This window comes from Elephas maximus, chromosome 6 (genome assembly GCF_024166365.1).
Source record: "Elephas maximus indicus isolate mEleMax1 chromosome 6, mEleMax1 primary haplotype, whole genome shotgun sequence".
NCBI lineage: Eukaryota > Metazoa > Chordata > Mammalia > Proboscidea > Elephantidae > Elephas > Elephas maximus.
This window is the reverse complement of record NC_064824.1, coordinates 106393843-106411813: the sequence shown is the minus strand read 5'-3', so window position 1 is coordinate 106411813 and position 17971 is coordinate 106393843. Positions and strand designations below refer to the sequence as shown.

Here is a 17971-nt window from a genome sequence, read left to right as displayed (position 1 = left end):
AATGCTAGTTCTCAGTGCCTCATTTTGCTTCAGATTCAACTAACATAACATTCCACTACTATGTGACAGATTCTTCTCTAGGGTCTTTCACATGTATATGCTAGTTTAAATTGCCAAAACTTCTTTGGGTTTTAGTTTCCTCAGCAATACAGCAAAGATAACTGACTGACTTGCCCAAGATCAAAGTGTAAGTTTGGGAATTGGGTTTGAATTTAGAACTTCTAAATATAGCTCCCCACCCCATATACTGTTTTGCTTTCCTATTCTCATCTTCCATCCTTGTTTCCTAGTCCATGGGTAGCACCCATGTTATTGAGTGACAAGAGTTTTTCATAATCTTATCATTTACACCTCCTTTAAATTTTTTTTTCTCTCCTTTCTTGTACTTTTCCACTTCTATTCATTTTCTTTCCATTTCTGCTCTGCTAGTTTTTCTTCTGAACGGTGGCACTAAAGGTTTATGAAAACATGTCTGAAAAAAACATGTGGCCTGTCTTAATTTTTTCCGTGCATTAATATTTTTTTTTAATAGGGCCTTACTGAGATTTGGTTATTTCTATTATTTTAATGATATAATTATATCTGTTTCAGAAATAGATATGAGAAGAGTTCCAGGAATTGGACCCAGGACACATATTATTTGAGCTCCCAGTAAACAAGGTGATTGAATACATGCTTTGCTTTGCTCTTTGTTGACACCCTACAGTAAAGGATTATGAAAGATATAAACCACTGTGGTAGACAGATTGAGATAGTGAGATTACCTTGTGTTACTCAAGTGGGCTCAATGTAAACCACGAGAGTCTGTATAAAGGAAAAAGGGGGAGACAGGAGAGTTAGAGCCAGAGAGAGAGACTGAAAGATGCTGGTACTGGCTTTGAAAATGGAGGATGGGGCTGTGAGACAGGGAATGCGAGTGGCCTCTAGAACCCAGAAAAGGCAAGGAAACAGATTCTCCCTTAGAGTATCAGAAGGAACACGGCTCTGCTAATTGAGGAATGTGGCTTCTGGCCAAAAATCTATGTGTGATCTTTCAGGCCTGAACATAAGCAATCAGAAAGACTTTACCTGGCAGGACTCATGGGGAAAAGCTGCCCTCCCCCTACCAGACTTGGTACACAGCTAGTGCAGTGCAGTTTCTGAGTTGCAGTCAAGGACTCAGGGCCCCCAATTGGTCATACTGTTATGCTTATCTGCATTCCTAGCCCAGGTGCCTCCATTTGGAGCCCGCTTTAAGGGGGTTTGGGGGGGTGGGAACCACTTGGCCAAGGCCTCTCTGAGACTCCTTTGCAAAGACCACCTTATGGGAGGGCTTTGAAGATATTTTTCTCCACTTTGGGTCAGTACTCAGTACTTCTTCACTTTTATGCCTTCTCCCCCGCACTCGCCCCCAGGTCCATTGCAGGTGGGCTCCCTCAGCAGTTAGATTAATTACTGTCTCCCCCACACCCCCCCACCACACACACATCCATCCATCCCTGAGATAGCCTTTCCTGGTGCCATTCCTTGGGGGGAAATAGAATACTGCAGGAGCCAGCACCTTCTTTCTGGCCTCTCGTTTGTACTGTAGCAGTGAGTGAAGAAAAGCTTAATTGTTACTTTCACTTTGGTGTCTTGTCTTAATCTACTACTCTGGCAACTGGCAGGTTAGCTCTCTGCAGCTCAGCTCTTGATACCACGCCTTGATTTTAGCGCACTAGACTGATACTTCTGACCTCCAAAACTATAAGAGAATAAATCAGTGTTGTTTTAAGACACTAAATTTGTGGTAATTTGTTACACTGGCAATAGTGAACTAATATAACCCCCAAAGGGCAAAAGAACAAGAAAGACTGTAGCAGCTGAGGGAATTCAACACATTTTTGGAAGATAGGAAGTGAATAGAGGAAAGGTAATTGACTAATTGACTTGGCAAAGTGGAGGAAGCTGATACCTAAATGCCTCAGAGGGGGATGTTGATCAGAAAGAAGCCAATTTGCTTCTCAGAAACAGATGAGTTCAGGAATTAGAACCTGTGTCTGCTCTTCCTATTTGCAGAGCCCAGAAAAAGAGTATGAAGGGAAGCACCTAGAACATTTGACTAAGTATTTAAAAGTTAAAACCCAGTTAACAAACTGCTAACTAAAATATGTTCTATCCTTCTACCTTAAGAAATGTTTGCTTATATAATGACAGAATTGAATAATATGTGGTAAATATGTATGTAACAAAACATTTGCCATTTCAACAATCTTCACACATAGAGTTCAGTGACATTAATTATGTGCAAAGCTTTGATTTTTATATAACTGAAAGTTAGCAAAACATTAGACTGCAGAATTTAATCATTATACCTGCCTTTGTGTTCTGTTGATGGGCCAGTGATGTTCAAATGTTTTAATAAAGACATACATAATTTTTATAGTATTTTTATTCCATAAAATGGGTTTTTTCTTATTTTAGCAAAATTACTGATTATGTTTCTGTAAGTAAGATTTTCACATAATCTGCCTTCTATTGATAGTAGCATTATGAAGGATTAAAAATAAAATGTAATTATACATACTTTGGATATATTTTTATCAAAAATGAAAATTAAATTCAAGAATAAAAAAATGTTTCATGTTTTCAGAAAGTTATTTTTCTTCTAAAATATTTTACCTATTAAAAAACAAAATAAAAATTATCAATGACTATCAAAAATTTAAATCCAAATTGTTTAAATAAGGCTGAATTTTAAATTTATTTTTGATACCTTAATCTCCTTAAATATTTGTAAAAAAGAAAACTATTTTCAGTTCTAGTGACTAATGTCTGTTAGTGGCCAACGTAAAGAATTTGTGCCGTGCTTTGCAAGTATTAAAAATTTAAGAGTAATATGAATTGTTTAATATTGGAAAATGTTCCTCAGCTACCATGTATAACTGTTGATAGACAGCACAAATTAATGAGTACCTCCAGAACTACAAATAGGTACATGAGAAACAAGAAAATGGACTTTCTGAACTATTGGGAAAAAATCCTTCATCATATAAAAATCTATATTATTCAAGCTCTCTGAGGAAGGATCTGATAAGTTAATGCATTTGTCTTTCTTCTTACCATTCCACTACTCAGATCTCTCTGAGTTCGGAAGCAACGCCTATCTCCAATGTTTACACTGGAGTAACAAGAATTACTACTTCACTGTAATAAGAGTGAATATTTAGAGTGACATATTGTGCTGTGCTAGCATTTCGTGCCAGATCCCAAATGACTTAGACACCTTGTGTTCCTTTAAAATATTTCTGTGTAGTTTTGAAGCGGACTCTAAGCTATGAGGCCCAAGTCCATGCCCCTCTTGCATAGGTCAAAGAAAAGTACTGTGGGAGGCAAGAGGTCCTGCAAAGGCAGAGGTGAGCATTGGGACAGATAACTAGTGGAATTATTTGAAAATCTTTATGAGGTACAGTTTTACTTACCAGGTTACTCACCTTGCTGCCAGGCAAATTTCTCATTGTCAGGCAAGGAAATAAGAGATGTATTCTGTGGAGAAGTTGAACTAAGTGGCTCTGGGCTGGAGGGCCCCCAGGCACAACAGAAGATGGGAATGACTGAAAATGGAAGGATTCAAAGTCCTCGAATCAAATAGTAGTATCTCAAGACTTTTTCCTTCTTCCAGATCCTAGAATGCAGGCAGCCAGGTTTTTACACCTCAGGTAGAGGACTAGAAGTTTCATCTTTGGAGAAATGAAACCACCCCCAGAGAAAGGGCCTCCACCTGGGGGTACTCCAACAAAAACACCTGTTCGTTTTTCAGTTACTATCAGCGAAGCCCACCAGTTGTCAAGTCCAGTTCATAAAGAGAGCTTCTCTAGAGCTTTTTAGTGCCTTTTTCTTAAATACAACAGCCAACAATTAGTGTACACTTAAGGAAAGTATCCAGGATGAAAGATAGAAACCAACAAACCGTCCAATCAACTAATCAAACAAAAAATGGAATTCAAGGGAAATGAATAATACAGGAAACAAGAAAACAAACAACAAACCATTGTAGTTAATATATATGAGATTTTGTCCACAAAACAGAAACAGAATAGAAATGTTATTAGGTGCTGTTGAATTGTTCCAATTCATAGTAACCTTGTGTACAACAAAACACTGCCGAGTTCTTCTCCATTCTCACAATTGTTGCTATGTTTGAGCCCATTATTGCAGCCACTGTGTCAGTTCATCTTGTTGAGGGTCATCCTCTCTTTTGCTGATCGTCTTCTTTACCAAGCATGATGTCCTTCTCCAGGGCTTGTCCCTCCTGATAACATGTCCGAAGTGCATGAAACAAAGTCTCACCATCCCCTCTGCTAAGGAGTATTCTGCCTGTACTTCTTCCAAGACAGATTTGTTCATTCTTCTGGCAGTCCATGGTGTATTCAGTATTCTTCACCAACGCTATCATTCAAATGCATCAGTTCTTCTTCAGCCTCCTTGTTATTGTCCAGCTTTCACATGTATATAAGGTAATCGAAAATACCATGGCTTGGGTCAGGCACACTGTCGTGGATTGAATTGTGTACCCCCAAAATATCTGTCAACTTGGCTAGGTCATGATTCCCAGTATTGTATGATTGTCTACCATTTTATCATCTGATGTGATTTTCCTATGTGTTGTAAGTCCTATCACTATCATGTAATAAAATGAATTATTGGCAATTACACTGATGAGATCCATAAGATTAGATAGTGTCTTAAGCCAATCCCTTTTGAAATATAAAAGAGAAGCAAGCAGAGAGACATAGCGATCTCATACCACCAAGAGCACACCTCTGGGGGCAGAGTGTGTCCACTGGGTCTGGGGCTCCTGAGTGGAGAAGCTCCTAGTCCAGGGGAAGATTGATGACAGGGACCTTCCTCCAGAGCTGACAAAGAAGGCCTTCCCCTGGGGCTGACACCCTGAATTTGGATTTCTGGCCTACTGGCCTGTGGGAGAGTAGATTTCGCTTTGTTGGAGCCATCCACTTGTGGTATTTCTGTTGTAGCAGCACTAGATAACTAAGACACACACCTTGGTCCTCAAAGTGACATCTTTGCTTTTTAACACTATAAAGAGATCTTTTGCAACAGATTTGCCCAATGCAATGCATCCTTTGATTTCTTGACTGCTGCTGCCATGGGCATTGATTGTGGATCCAATGAAAATTAAATCCTTGACCACCTCAATATTTTCTCCATTTATCAGGATGTTGTTTATTGGTCCAGTTGTGAGGATTTGGTTTTCTTTGTGTTGAGGTGTAATCCATACTGAAGGCTGTTGTCTTTGATCTTCATCAATAAGTGCTTCGAGTCCTCTTCACTTTCAGCAAGCAAGGTTGGGTTATCTGCATAGCACAAGTGTTAGTGAGTCTTCCACCAATCCTGATGCCCTGCTCTTCATATAGTCCACCTTCTCAGATTATTTGCTTAGCATATGGATTGAATAAGTATGGTGAAAGGATACAACCCTGGTGCATATTTTTCTTGATTTTAAACCACACAGTATCCCCTTGTTCTGTCTGAACAACTGCCTCTTGGTCTGTGTACAGGTTCCTCATGAGCACAATTAAGTGTTCTGGAACTACCATTCTTCACAGTGTTATCTGTAATTTTTTATGATTCACACAGTCAAATGCTTTTGCATAGTCAGTAAAATGCAAGTAAACATCCTCCTGGTATTCTCTGCTTTCAGCCAAGATCCATCCGACATCAGCAGTGATATTCCTTGTTCCACGTCCTTTTTGCAATCCAACTTGAATTTCTGGCAGTTCCCTGTCAATGTACTGCTGTTACCGTTTTTGGATTATCTTCAGCAAAATTTTACTTGCATATGATATTGTTGGATAATTTCTGCATTTTTTTGGAATGGACACAAATATGGGGATCTCTTCTAGTCGATTGGCCAGGTGGTTGTCTTCCAGATTTCTTGGCAAAGACTAGTGAGTGTTTCCAGCAGTGCATCTATTTGTTGAAACATCTCAATTGGTATTCCATCGATTCCTGGAGCCTTGTTTTTCACCAATGCCTTCAGTGAAGCTTGGACTTCTTTCTTCAGTACCATCAGTTCTTGATCATATGCTGCCTCCTGAAATGGTTGAATGTCAACCAATTCTTTTTGGTACAGTGCGTCTGTATTCTTCCCATCTTCTCGTGATGCTTCTTGGGTCATTCAAAATTTTGCCCATATAATCCTTCAGTATTGCAACTCGAGGCTTGTATTTTTTCTTTGTTCAGAAATGCTGAGCATGTTTTTCCCTTTTGGTTTTCTAACTCCAGGTCTTTGCACATTTTGTTATAATACTTTACTTTGTCTTCTTGAGCCACCCTTTGAAATTTTCTGTTCAGCTCTTTTCATCATTTCTTCTATTTGCTTTAGATACTCTATGTTCAGGAACAACTTTCAGAGTCTCTTCTGGCATCCATTATGGTCTTTCCTTCCAGTCTTTTTAATGACTTTTTGCTTTCTTCATGTGTCATGTCCTTGATGTCATTCTATAATTTTTCTGATTTTCAGTTGTTAGTGTTCAATGTGCCAAATCTATTTTTGCAACGGTCTCTAAATTCAGATGGGATACACTTAAGGTTGTACTTTGGCTTTCATGAAGTTGGTTTAATTTTGTTCAGCTTCAACTTGAACTTGCAGTCATTGGTCTGTTCCGCAGTTGGCCCCTGGCCTTGTTCTGACTGATGATACTGACTTTCTCCATTGTCTCTTTCCACAGATGTAGTCAATTTGATTACTGTGTATTGCATCTGGGGAGGTTCACATAAATAGTCACCATTTATGTTGTTGAAAAAGGTACTTGCAATGAAGAAGTCGTTGGTCTTGCAAAATTCTATCATGCAATCTCCTGTGTTGTTTTTATCACCAAGGCCATCCTGCTAATTCTTCTTGTTTCCAACTTTCACAGGCCAATCACCAATAATTATCAATGCATCTTGATTGCATGTTTGATCAATTTCAGACTGCAGAAGTTGGTAAAAACTTCAATTTCTTCCTTTTTGGCTTTAGTGGTTGGTGCGTGAATTTGAGTAATAATTGTATTAACTGGTCTTCTTTGTAAGTGTACTTCAGGATAGATCTTGAAATGTTCTTTTTGACAATGAATGCAATGCCATTTCTCTTCAATTTGTCATACCTGGCGTAGTAGGCCTGCAATCCAGTTTAAAATGGCCAATACCAGTCCATTTCAGCTCACTAATGCCTAGTATATCAATCTTTATGCATTCCATTTCATTTTTGAGGACTTTCAGTTTTCCCAGACTCATACTTCGTACATTCCACATTCCAATTATTAATGGATGCTTGCAGCTGTTTCTTCTCATTTTGAGTCATGCTACCTCAGCATGTGATGGTCCCCAAAGCTTGACTTCATCCATGTCATTACAGTTGACTCTACTTTGAAGGGAGCCCTGGTGGCACAGTGGTTAAGTGTTTGGCTGCTAACCAAATGTTGGCAGTTTGAATCCACCACTCGCTCCTTGAAAACCATGTGGGGCAGTTCTACTCTGTCCTATAGGGTCGCTATAAATCGGAATTGATTCTATGGCAATGGGTTTGGTTTGGTTTTGGTTTTCTACTTTAAGGAGGCAGCTCTTCCCCAGTTGTATTTTGAGTCCCTTCCAACCTGAGGGGCTCATCTTCTGGCACTATATCAGACAGTGTTTCGCTGCTATTCATAAGGTTTTCACTTTTTTTTAGGAGTGCCAAGTCCTTCTTCCTAGCCTGGAAGCTCCACTGAAGCCTGTCCACCATGGGCGACTCTACTGGTATTTGAAATACCAGTGGCGTAGCCTCCAGCATCACAGCAACATGCAAGCCACCACAGTATGACAAACTGATAAATCAATAGTAGGGTGGGAAGATAAGTCATGGAACTTCCACAGAGAATAGGAAAAAAGATGGAAAACAGTATACAAAGATAGGAACTCTTAAAGAGCTCCAACATCTAATAGAAATTTTGTCCAAACTTTCAACACCCAACTAATACGCATCTAAAAAGAGAGAACATAGAAAAATGGAGCAAAGGAAATTATCCAAGAAATAATGCAGACTTGTGAGTACAGATAGTGAATTGATAATACACATCTAATTTTAGCCCCTCCAGACAATTCTCTAAAACTATAGTAAAGGTGCAAACCTATAAGCACAGGGTAATAATAGAGGAGACAATAAATTTATGAGCTGAAAAGGAAATGGACAAGTGGTAACTGACAAAGCACTCCTGCGAAACCAAATCCCAAGCTGGCAGTGGGGAATGCAGAATCAGTGAGATTCACACTGCAGATTCTTTAGAAACCCCAGGAACTGATGGCATGACATCTGAGATGGGTGAAAGGGAGGGAGGAAGGGCTTAAAATAGGGAAGCTTATTTGAATACTATTAAAGAAGTGATTGGATCTCTTCATTCTCTCCTCACTACTCATGCCTTATGGCACCACTCTCTCTGCATCTCAGGCAGAAAACTGGCCACTCTTTCTCTGGAGCCCTGGTGGTGAAGTGGTTAAGGCAACTCTTTCTCTAGAGAGGATAAAACTGGATTCTCTGGACTGGGTGACATGAGCACAGTTGGGATTGGAGTCACCAAACCACGGAAGGACTAAGTGAACCCATACATAAGAGACATTCATGCTTCCCTTCCTGCTTCCTCCACATAGCTCCCAGAACTCTGTCAACTAGGTCTTCACCCTCAGGGTACAAGGTTGGAAGAGCCTTCTCCAAGAATTTAACCAGCACCCAAATGAAAGAACTCAAGATACTGACCTTGGAAGTTCCCCCAAGGATGAGCCAGCCAAATTACCCTAAAGCATTAGTTCTTGATGGGGTGGGAAGAAGGAGTACTTATGCCTCCAAGGGACATTAAACAATGCATAGAGACATTTTTCAATGTAACTGAGGATGTGGTGTAATGCTACTGGCATCTAGTGAGGAGAGGCCAGGGGTGCTACAACTTACAGGGCAGGCAGCTTCCTCACAAAAGGAAATATCTGGTCCAAAATGTCAGTAGTGCTGAGGTTGAGAAACACTGCCGTACGTTGAAATTTCTGGCCATCTAACTCAACCCATGTGCTGAGAGTTTCCAAACAGCTTTTTAATCCTCTGCTCTTAAATATGTGTAGACAACTAAGAACTGGTATTTAAGAAAAGACTATAATGAAAGATAAAAAAAAAAAAAATGAAAGATAGGTATTAAAAAATAATAGTATGCAGAAAAAAGCAGCTTTGTGGAGGTACAGATTATACAGGCAGAAGAAAATTAAAAAAAAAAAAAAAAGATATCTTCAGGGAGATAAAAGATCATGAAACAAGAATAGGTCCCTATCCAAAGAAGCATTCAGAGAACAAAAAAGAGCTCTTGGAAAATAAAAATGATGACAGAAATGAAAAACATAACAGAGGCACTGGAAAATAAAGTTGTGAAATCTCCTACCCAGTAAGAGACCCCTGCCCCATGCCAATTAGAAAAATAAGTGGGCCAGTCCAGGAGATGCAATATTGGATTAGAAGTTCTACTAAGAGAGAACAAAGAAAATAGAAGGGAAAAAAATCGTCATTGAAATTCAAGAAAATATAACCAAACTGAAGGAAAAAAATTTCACTTTTCAGACTAAAAGGATTCAATGAATATCTAACACAATGGATGAACATAGACCCATGCCAAATCACATACTGTGAAATTCCCAAATACTGAGAACAAAGAGACTGTACGAGTTTCTAGAGAGACAAAACAGGTTAACTACAAAAGATTTGGAAACACAATCCTGGAAATGAGAATATGACTATCTTCAAAATTCTAAAGGAAAAATATTGCCAATGTAGAACTGTACAGCTAAATTATCACTCACACAGAGGGTGGAATAAAGACATTTTCGGACAGGCAAGTTCTCAAAAATTACACCTACTCTGCTCTGTTTCTTAGGAAGCTACTAAAGGGTACCCATTGCTTTCGAGTCGATTCCGACTCAGAGCTACTCTACAGAACAGAGTAGAACTGCCTCATAGGGTTTCCAGGGAGCGGCTGGTGAATTCAAACTGCCGAGGATTCTAACTGCTGAACTTTTGGTTAGCAGCTGAACTCTTAACCACAATACCACCAGGACTCCTACTAAAGGATAGGATCTACCAAAAGAACAGAGTAAAATAAAAAGGAGGAAGATATGGGATGCAAAGGATCGAACCAGGAAAGAAACAAAGGGAGTCCTCAGGATAATGGCAAAAGGAGATTCAGATGATAGCCTCTGCATCAGTTATAGAGGACAGCAAATCCAGAGTGAAGCAGCTCACAAGAATCCAGCAGCGACCTCTCCAGGAAGATAAAATTAACGGGAAAATCTGACGGGTATCAGTGTATTGAGATGAGATTTTAACAACTGGTGGAGAGTTTTAGTTTGAATTAGTGATAGGTGCTGAGAAAACTAAGTAAATAAAATACAGTTTTTAACACCAGGGAGAACACAAAATTAGACAGGAGCGGAAAAGCAATTAGAGTTTATTATACGGCTCCAATCTGACTAGACTGCATGGTCCTAATAATGTAAACAGTGATTATTGATATAACTAAAATGGTTATGTGAATAACTTTGTGGATAAGAATCAGCATGAATACAATCCCCAAAATGTGAGATTGGCCCAGTCGCCACTTTCCCTCTTCTCAATCATTTCTGACATAGCTGTCCACATGGCACACTCTCTCTGACCTTAGCCACCCAGAACTAGGGCAGATATTACAGGGTGAAAGGGCACTGTCCTTTAGGCTGCCAAAAAAGCAGATGCCAGCTGAAAGTTTGGGAGTCCACACGACACCCCACTTTTACCTGCTGGCTCTCCTCCTTTGGGCTCGATAATTTGCTGGAATGACTCACAGAACTCATGGAAACTACTGTAATTACTATTAGAGATTTATTAAAGCAAAGAGATACAAATCTGGGTCATCATAAGAAAGAGACATACAGGTGAAGCATAGGAAAGCTCCCAACGTGAAGCTTCCATGTCTGAAAGAGGGCATGTCACCCTCCTTTGCTGGCCAGCAAGCTCTTTGAGCCTTCGTGTTCTGGATTTTTATTGGCCACTCCTGCATGATAGGCTAAATCATGCCTCCTGAGGCTTATTGATATTGGCCTCCCAAATGAGTCTTCTCTGGTCTTGCCAGCACAAATCCTCAGGTGTGGCCTGAAAGTCCCAAACCAAGGCACCCCAATTATTCCAAGGATTATTTCTCAGGAACCAAGGACAAAGGACACTTTACTTTGGGTAAAGCTAAATTCTTTACCCTGCAATGATACCCAGTGAAAGGTGCATGTATGTGGTGGGTGTGTAGAGAGGGAAGAGAATAAACCCTCATTTCCATAATGGAAAGTCGATAAATAATGCCTGAACCAGAAATACCAAGTAGCCACAATTAAAACGTGTTATTCAGACATATGGAGGTCAATTACAAAAGAATCAACTAAAATAATTCCAGGGCTCCAAACAGGCTTGTTCCAGTTCAAACCCCTACCAAGAATTTGCATTTCTACTCCAGGTATACTGAAAAATCAGAATCTACAGTTTAACAAGATCCCCAGGTGATTCTTATGTATAATAAAATTTGAGAACCACTGTTCTACTAGTAAGGAGCCCTGGTGGTGCAGTGGTTAAAGAACTTGGCTGCTAACCAAAAATTTGTCAGTCTGAATCCAGCAGCCACTCCTTGGCAACCCTATGGGGCAGCTATACTCTGTCCTATTGGGTCACTGTGAGTCAGAATTCACCTGATGGCAACAGGGTTTTTTTTAGTGGTTCCCAGAATTGGTCCCTAACCTGCTGTATTAGCGTTGCCTGGGAACTTTTTAGAAATGCAAATTCTCAGCAGGGGTTCAAATTTGAACAAACTGGTTCCAGGCCCAGAATAATTCACAGCGGCCCTGTCTGGAAAAACCTAAATATTCAGTGGGAGGGCTGTTGACCCTTCAAATAATGAGGATGTGTAACTTTGATAAAACTAAATTCTGAAAAAAAAAAAAAAGGATCTTCAGAGGAAAATTACAGAAGATATTTTCCTGGGTTTGATGAACGTTAACATTCGGTTTGAGAGAGAAATTCAAGTACCCAGCTCAGTGATTGAAAAGGACCATGCCAAAGCACATTACCACAAAATTTTAGAGTATCAGTTATAGAAAAAGAACTTTAGGGCCTGTGGTTGGGGATGAAGGGTCACACACAAAGGATGAGGAATAAGAATGGCACTGGACTTTTTAACAGCATCCTTAGAAGGCAGAAGACAATGTAGAAATGCTTTTCAATTCTGAGGAAAAAATGTTTCAAATGTAGTATTCTCTTATTTTCAGACATACTAGGTCTTTATGTGTTGTGAATGCTTTCTTAAGAAACTACTGGAAGATGTGCGTTACCAAAGTAATGAAGTGAACCAAGAGAGAAGAACCAGGAGACAAGGGTGTACCTGTCAGCTTAGGCTATGATGAGGTAACGAACACCAAAATCTTCATGTTTTACAACAAAGTTTTATTTCATACTTACCCAGCATGTCCGTCATAGGTAGGCTATAATTCTGCTCCATTGAACCTTCCCAGTGGGACCCAGGCTGATGGAGCAGCCTTTATCTGGGGCATTGCTGGTCTGTGGCAGAGGGGAACGAGACAGGTGGCAGATCTGTCTTTTAAGCTTCCACCTGGAAGTGACACGTGTCATTGGCTAAAGAAAGTCACATAGGTCAAAGCTATAAAATCCTGCCACAGGCAGGACATCACAAGTCATGGCCAGGTCTGTCCCCATATTAGTGGGACCCATTAAAAATTAAAATTAAAAAATTAAAAAAAAAATTAGTGGGACAGAGAAGTAAAATCTACCTCAATTCAGGAGCAGGAAATATTTTGAACAATGCAGACAGTCCCTGGATTATGAACGAGTTCCACTCCTAAATTTGTTTTTAAGTTGAATTTGTACGTAAGTCAGAATAGTTAGGTGTGGTTGGTATTTAACGTTAGTTAGTTGAATGTTTGGAGCCCTGGTGGCAGAGGTGGTTAAGAGGTATGACTGTTAACCAAAAGGTTGGCGGTTTGAATCCACCAGCTGTTCCCTGAAAACCTTACGGGGCAGTTCTACCCTGTCCTATATGGTCGCTATGTGTTGGAATCTACTCGACAGCAACAGGTTTGGTTTGGGTTTAGTTGAATGTCTTAGTATAAAGTATACAGTGTACTTTCTATTCATAAAAAACATTAAAGACACACTTCCAGAATCGCTAAAACATTTTTAACATAATAATACAGTAATAATAATAATACTGTTTTAATATGCGTGGCAAAGTAGCACCCATTTGTTACTATGAACCATTGCATGTACCTCACATTTTTAATATAATGGGCTTTACGGGGCTTGGTTCATAACTACAGGGTGTATGTAAGTTGGACGTTTGTAACCCTGGCACTGCCTGTAATACAGTCTAAGGATTCCCTCAAAGGGAATCCTTACATAGAAGGAAGAAAAAAGGAACGCCCAGTGTAGCCGCAGCTGTGCAACAGGCCCAGGAACAAGTCAGGATTGAGAAGACAGATGGAGAGACCTCCAGGGTGAAGGTCAGGGTGGAGAAGGAGAACCAGGAAATGGCATTGATAACTTTTTTGATAGGATTGTGAGGTAGCTGCCTCTTTGGATGGAGTGACATTTGAAAATAGAGATATAAAATCCTTCTACAGGTAGGACACCACAAGTCATGGGTAGGAGACTGTAGTTTCCACATAAGCTTTTTTGTATGAAGTTTTTTTTTTTTTTAACTATGTGAATGTAATAATTTAATACGAATTTAAATTATTTTTTAAATGGGTGGAAATTTAGCTATACTTTGTGGGATGTATTTGTACGTATACTTCTGTGATGTGTTTCTGTTCTGTGTGTGTGTACATATATATGCATGATTAGGGTTTCAAAGTGTAGTTCACAAGTAGTTTGTAACCAAACCACTAAAAAGTAACTACAGAAATTGTGAGCTTTTATCAATTTTACAGCAACTGACAGAGTAATTTTAAGCACATTGTAATCAATAACACAAAATGGGCTTACATTTTGTTTTTAATTTTTTTTCTAGTTATTTTTACTGAATTTTACAAAATTATCAGTCTGCAGTGTTTTGGAAAACAAAACAAAACAATGGTTCTTCACTGCAGATAGTTTGAGAAGCAGTGATTTAGGGCATAAGGGTAAGATTATAGGATGAAAGCCAGTAACCCAGTGCCCTCAAGTCAATTCCAACTCATAGCGACCCTATAGGACAGAGTAGAACTGCCCCATAAGTATGTGAGAATTATTGTGCTAAAATAATCAGCAAATGACCAATATCCCATTGCTTACCACCCTTCCTCCTCCACAGTTCTGTTCATGAGAATTTTACGTAGAAGGATCAGAAGCATGTTGAGGTCAGCATACTCTGTTTTTCCATAATTGTTTACAGTGCTCTCCTCTTGCTTCCCTCTGGACAGGACCTGGAAAGAACCTACCCCTCTGCCCCCTTCATTAGGTTCTTACTCCTTTCTCTTAGTCTTTATGCCCGTGCTAAACCCAAACCCATAGCTGTCGAGTCCAATTTCCACTGAAAGCAACCCTATAGGACAAAGTAGAACGGACTCATAGGGTTTCTAAGACTATAAATTTTTAGTGAAACAGATTGCCACATCTTTCTTCCATGCAGCAGCTGGTGGGTTTGAAGGGTTGGCCTTTCGGTTAGCATTTGAGTGCTTTAACCATTCTGCCAACAAGGCTCCTATGCCCATGCTACCAAACCCCAAACCAAACTCATTGCCGTGGAGTTGATTCCGACTCATAGAGACCCTATAGCACAGAGTAGAACTGCCCCATAAGGTTTCCAAGGAGCAGCTGGTGGATTTGAACTGCTGACCTTTTGGTTAGCAGCCAAGCTCTTAACCACTGTACTACCAGGGCTCCAGGCCCATGCTACCCAATGCTTATTAAAAGAAAGCAAAGGGAACAGCCATACTAAAAATTTTAGGGCTTAAAAACTGACACTTTACTGTGACAAAGTAAAATACAATTTATCATATGATGTATTTCAGAAGTACCAAAGCACACTTCAGAATGTTCAGGATGGTGAGATTTCTTTCAACCTATGAGTAAAGACAAAATGGTCAGTAATTCTGTTAATCTTGATGCTGAAGTTCACAAGCATCTTGATAAAGTTCTTCCGTTCTCTGCATTAGCTGTGGTTCAGTTCATGAGCGTTGTCTTGGTAACACTGAAAAACAGAGCACAGCAGACTCATACAGAAACAGGAATCGTTACTGCCTAAACCCCAGTACAGGACACAGTGGTTCCAACAACACCCTAAGAAGCATGCCATCTCTGCATACCATGACAGCTTAGAAAGTAGGAGTTACTGTGTCTCCTAAAACTAGCCTTGCATGTTCAGATACTTAATGAGTAGTTCCCAAGTTTTCTATCTTTTTCACATACATTTCCATCAATAACATTCAAGGAGGGCAGTGGGGGAGGTGGGGGGGCAGCTATTTTCAAAAGCTTCTCCTACCAGGACTTTTCCTCTCTTCCCTGCCCTCTGTAAGGGATTTAGAAAGGGGCTTCTTTTATGAGGATGATAGGGGGCAGTGGTGGTTCAGTTACAGAATTCTCACCTTAGAAGCAGGACATGCAGGTTCGATTCCTGTGCACCTCATGAGCAGCCACCACCCATCCAACGTGATGGCAGCTAGCAACAACAACAAAGAACGACGGGGAAGGAGAGAATAGATCTTTTAATCTGTACACATCCCTAGTTAGCAAATGAGAAAAAGTACCTTTAAGAAATTTCACTGCCATGATCACCAGTGACCTTTTTCTGCGTTGACTTTTCTTAGCAAGTAATCTAGTCCTGTCAGTTAAATTCTTATAATCTACTATTTGACATACTGTTTTTCTTAAGGCATCTGTCGAAATGACAATGATTTACTGTATGCGTTTATGTACACTGCTGTAACTACAGGGTTGTTCTTTCAGGAAATATCTTCTTACCGACAGAACTGTGAGGAAGATACATATGCCTATGCCTCCCCTCCACAAGATTATTATGGTTTTGTATCCGTAGATTGGAAAAATCTTTGTTTTGTCCTGATCCAGTGGTAGGAGCCTATACCTTCACAGTTCTGAGATCCTTTTAAGACAAGAGGTCCCCTAGTACATGTATTCTCAGACTATGAATGAGTGTTATCAATGTGAGTGAAAAATGGAATTGAATTTGCCAGAATTTGGCATGCTCATAGCCCTGGATCTATACAGTGTAGTTTCCTTTTCAAAGTTCATGGAACCTTGCTAATTAGATTGTGCTTGTCTTCTGGACAATGTCCTTATTGTCTCCTCTCTCCAGTATGATTACTTTCGTGCAGATTTGTGTAATGAACCTGTAAATGTCACTATTTAATATGTTACTGACTAATGCTCTATAAATATTACTGTCTAGTGTGTACTAAATGCTGTTAAAAATCATTTCATTAGAAACATAGCCTGCTTATAAAACTACAACAGTTCAGAAATAAAAAGCTAGTTTCCCATCCTGCATCCTCCTGCCTCACATCTCCTGCCCCGTAGCTGGAGGGTGTCCTCCCAGGCTTCATATTTAAAATGTATATAATGCTTTTCTACCATTCATCTGTCAGTTTGTTGTACTGTGGTGGCTTGCATGTTGCTGTGATACTGGAAGCTATGCCACTGGTATTTCGAATACCAGCAATCACCCATGGTGAACAGGATTCAGTGGCGATTCCAGACTAAGACAGACTAGGAAGAAGGAACTGGCAGTCTACTGCTGAAAAAATTGGCTAGTGAAAACCTTATGAATAGCAGTGGAATGTTGTGTGAGATAGTGCCAGAATATGAACCTCTCAGGCTGGAAGGCACTCAAAATACAACTGGGGAAGAACTGCCTCCACAAAGTAGAGTCGGCCATAACGATGTGGATGGAGTCAAGCTTTCGGGACCTTCATTTGCTGAAGTGGCATGGCTCAAAATGAGGAGAAACAGCTGCAAACATCCATTAATAATTAGAACATGGAATGTATGAAATATGAATCTAGGAAAATTGGAGGTCATCAAAAATGAAATGGAATGCATAAAAATTGATATGCGAGGCACTAGTGAGCTGCAATGGGTTGGTATTGGCCATTTTGAATGAGACAATCATAAGGTCTACTGTGCCAGGAATGACAAATTGAAGAGGACTGGTGTCACATTCATTGTCAAAAAAGAATGTTTCAAGTTCTATCCTGAAGTATAACGCTGTCAGTGCTACGATAATATCCATATGCCTGTAAGGAAGAACAGTTAATATGACTATTTTTCAAATTTATGCACCAATTGCTAATGCCAAAGATGAGGAAACTGAAATCTTTACCAACTTCTGCAGTCTGAAATTGATCAAACATGCAATCTAGATGCATTGATAATTACTGGTGATTGGAATGTGAACGTTGGAAACAAAGAAGGACCTGTAGTTGGAAAATATGGCCTTGGTGATAGGAAAGATGCCAGTGATCACATGATAGAATTTTGCAAGACTAATGACTTATTCATTGCAAATACATTTTTTTTTTTTTTTTGACGACATAAGCGATGACTATACACATGGATCTCACTGAATGGAAAACACAGGATTCAAATTGACTACCTCTGTGGAAAGAGGCAATGGAAAAGCTCAATATAATCAATCAGAACAAGGCTGGGGGCCAACTGCAGAACAGACCATGAATTGCTCATATGCAAGTTCAAGTTGAAACTGAGGAAAATTAAAACAAGTCTGAAAGAACCAAAATATGATCTTGAGTGTTTCCCATCTGAATTTGGAGACTGTCTCAAGAATAGACTTGATGCATTGAACACTACTGACTGAAGACCAGATGAGTTTTGGGATGACATCAAGGACATCATACATGAAGAAAGCAAAAGGTCATTAAAAAGAAAAGAAAGAAAGACCAAAATAGATGTCAG

The 17971-nt window shown here is 39.7% G+C and overlaps 1 protein-coding gene across 7 annotated transcripts in view; it reads left to right on the top strand.

Moving 5' to 3' along the window:
- METTL21A (methyltransferase 21A, HSPA lysine) overlaps positions 1–17971 on the top strand; it is a 373666-nt gene that overhangs the window by 84992 nt on the left and 270703 nt on the right. For 2 of the 7 annotated variants that reach the window (XR_007517939.1, XR_007517941.1), the window contains 2 exons: positions 592–660; positions 12316–12451. Coding sequence is in view for 4 of the 7 variants with exons in the window: in XM_049887989.1 (XP_049743946.1) it covers positions 592–655 (64 nt within the window). In the remaining 3 variants the exon portion in view is untranslated. Of the gene's footprint in view, positions 1–591; positions 1188–7690; positions 12293–12315; positions 12452–17971 lie in introns of those variants that run through there. The other 5 variants (XM_049887990.1, XM_049887997.1, XR_007517940.1 and 2 more) reach the window with 4 other exon arrangements.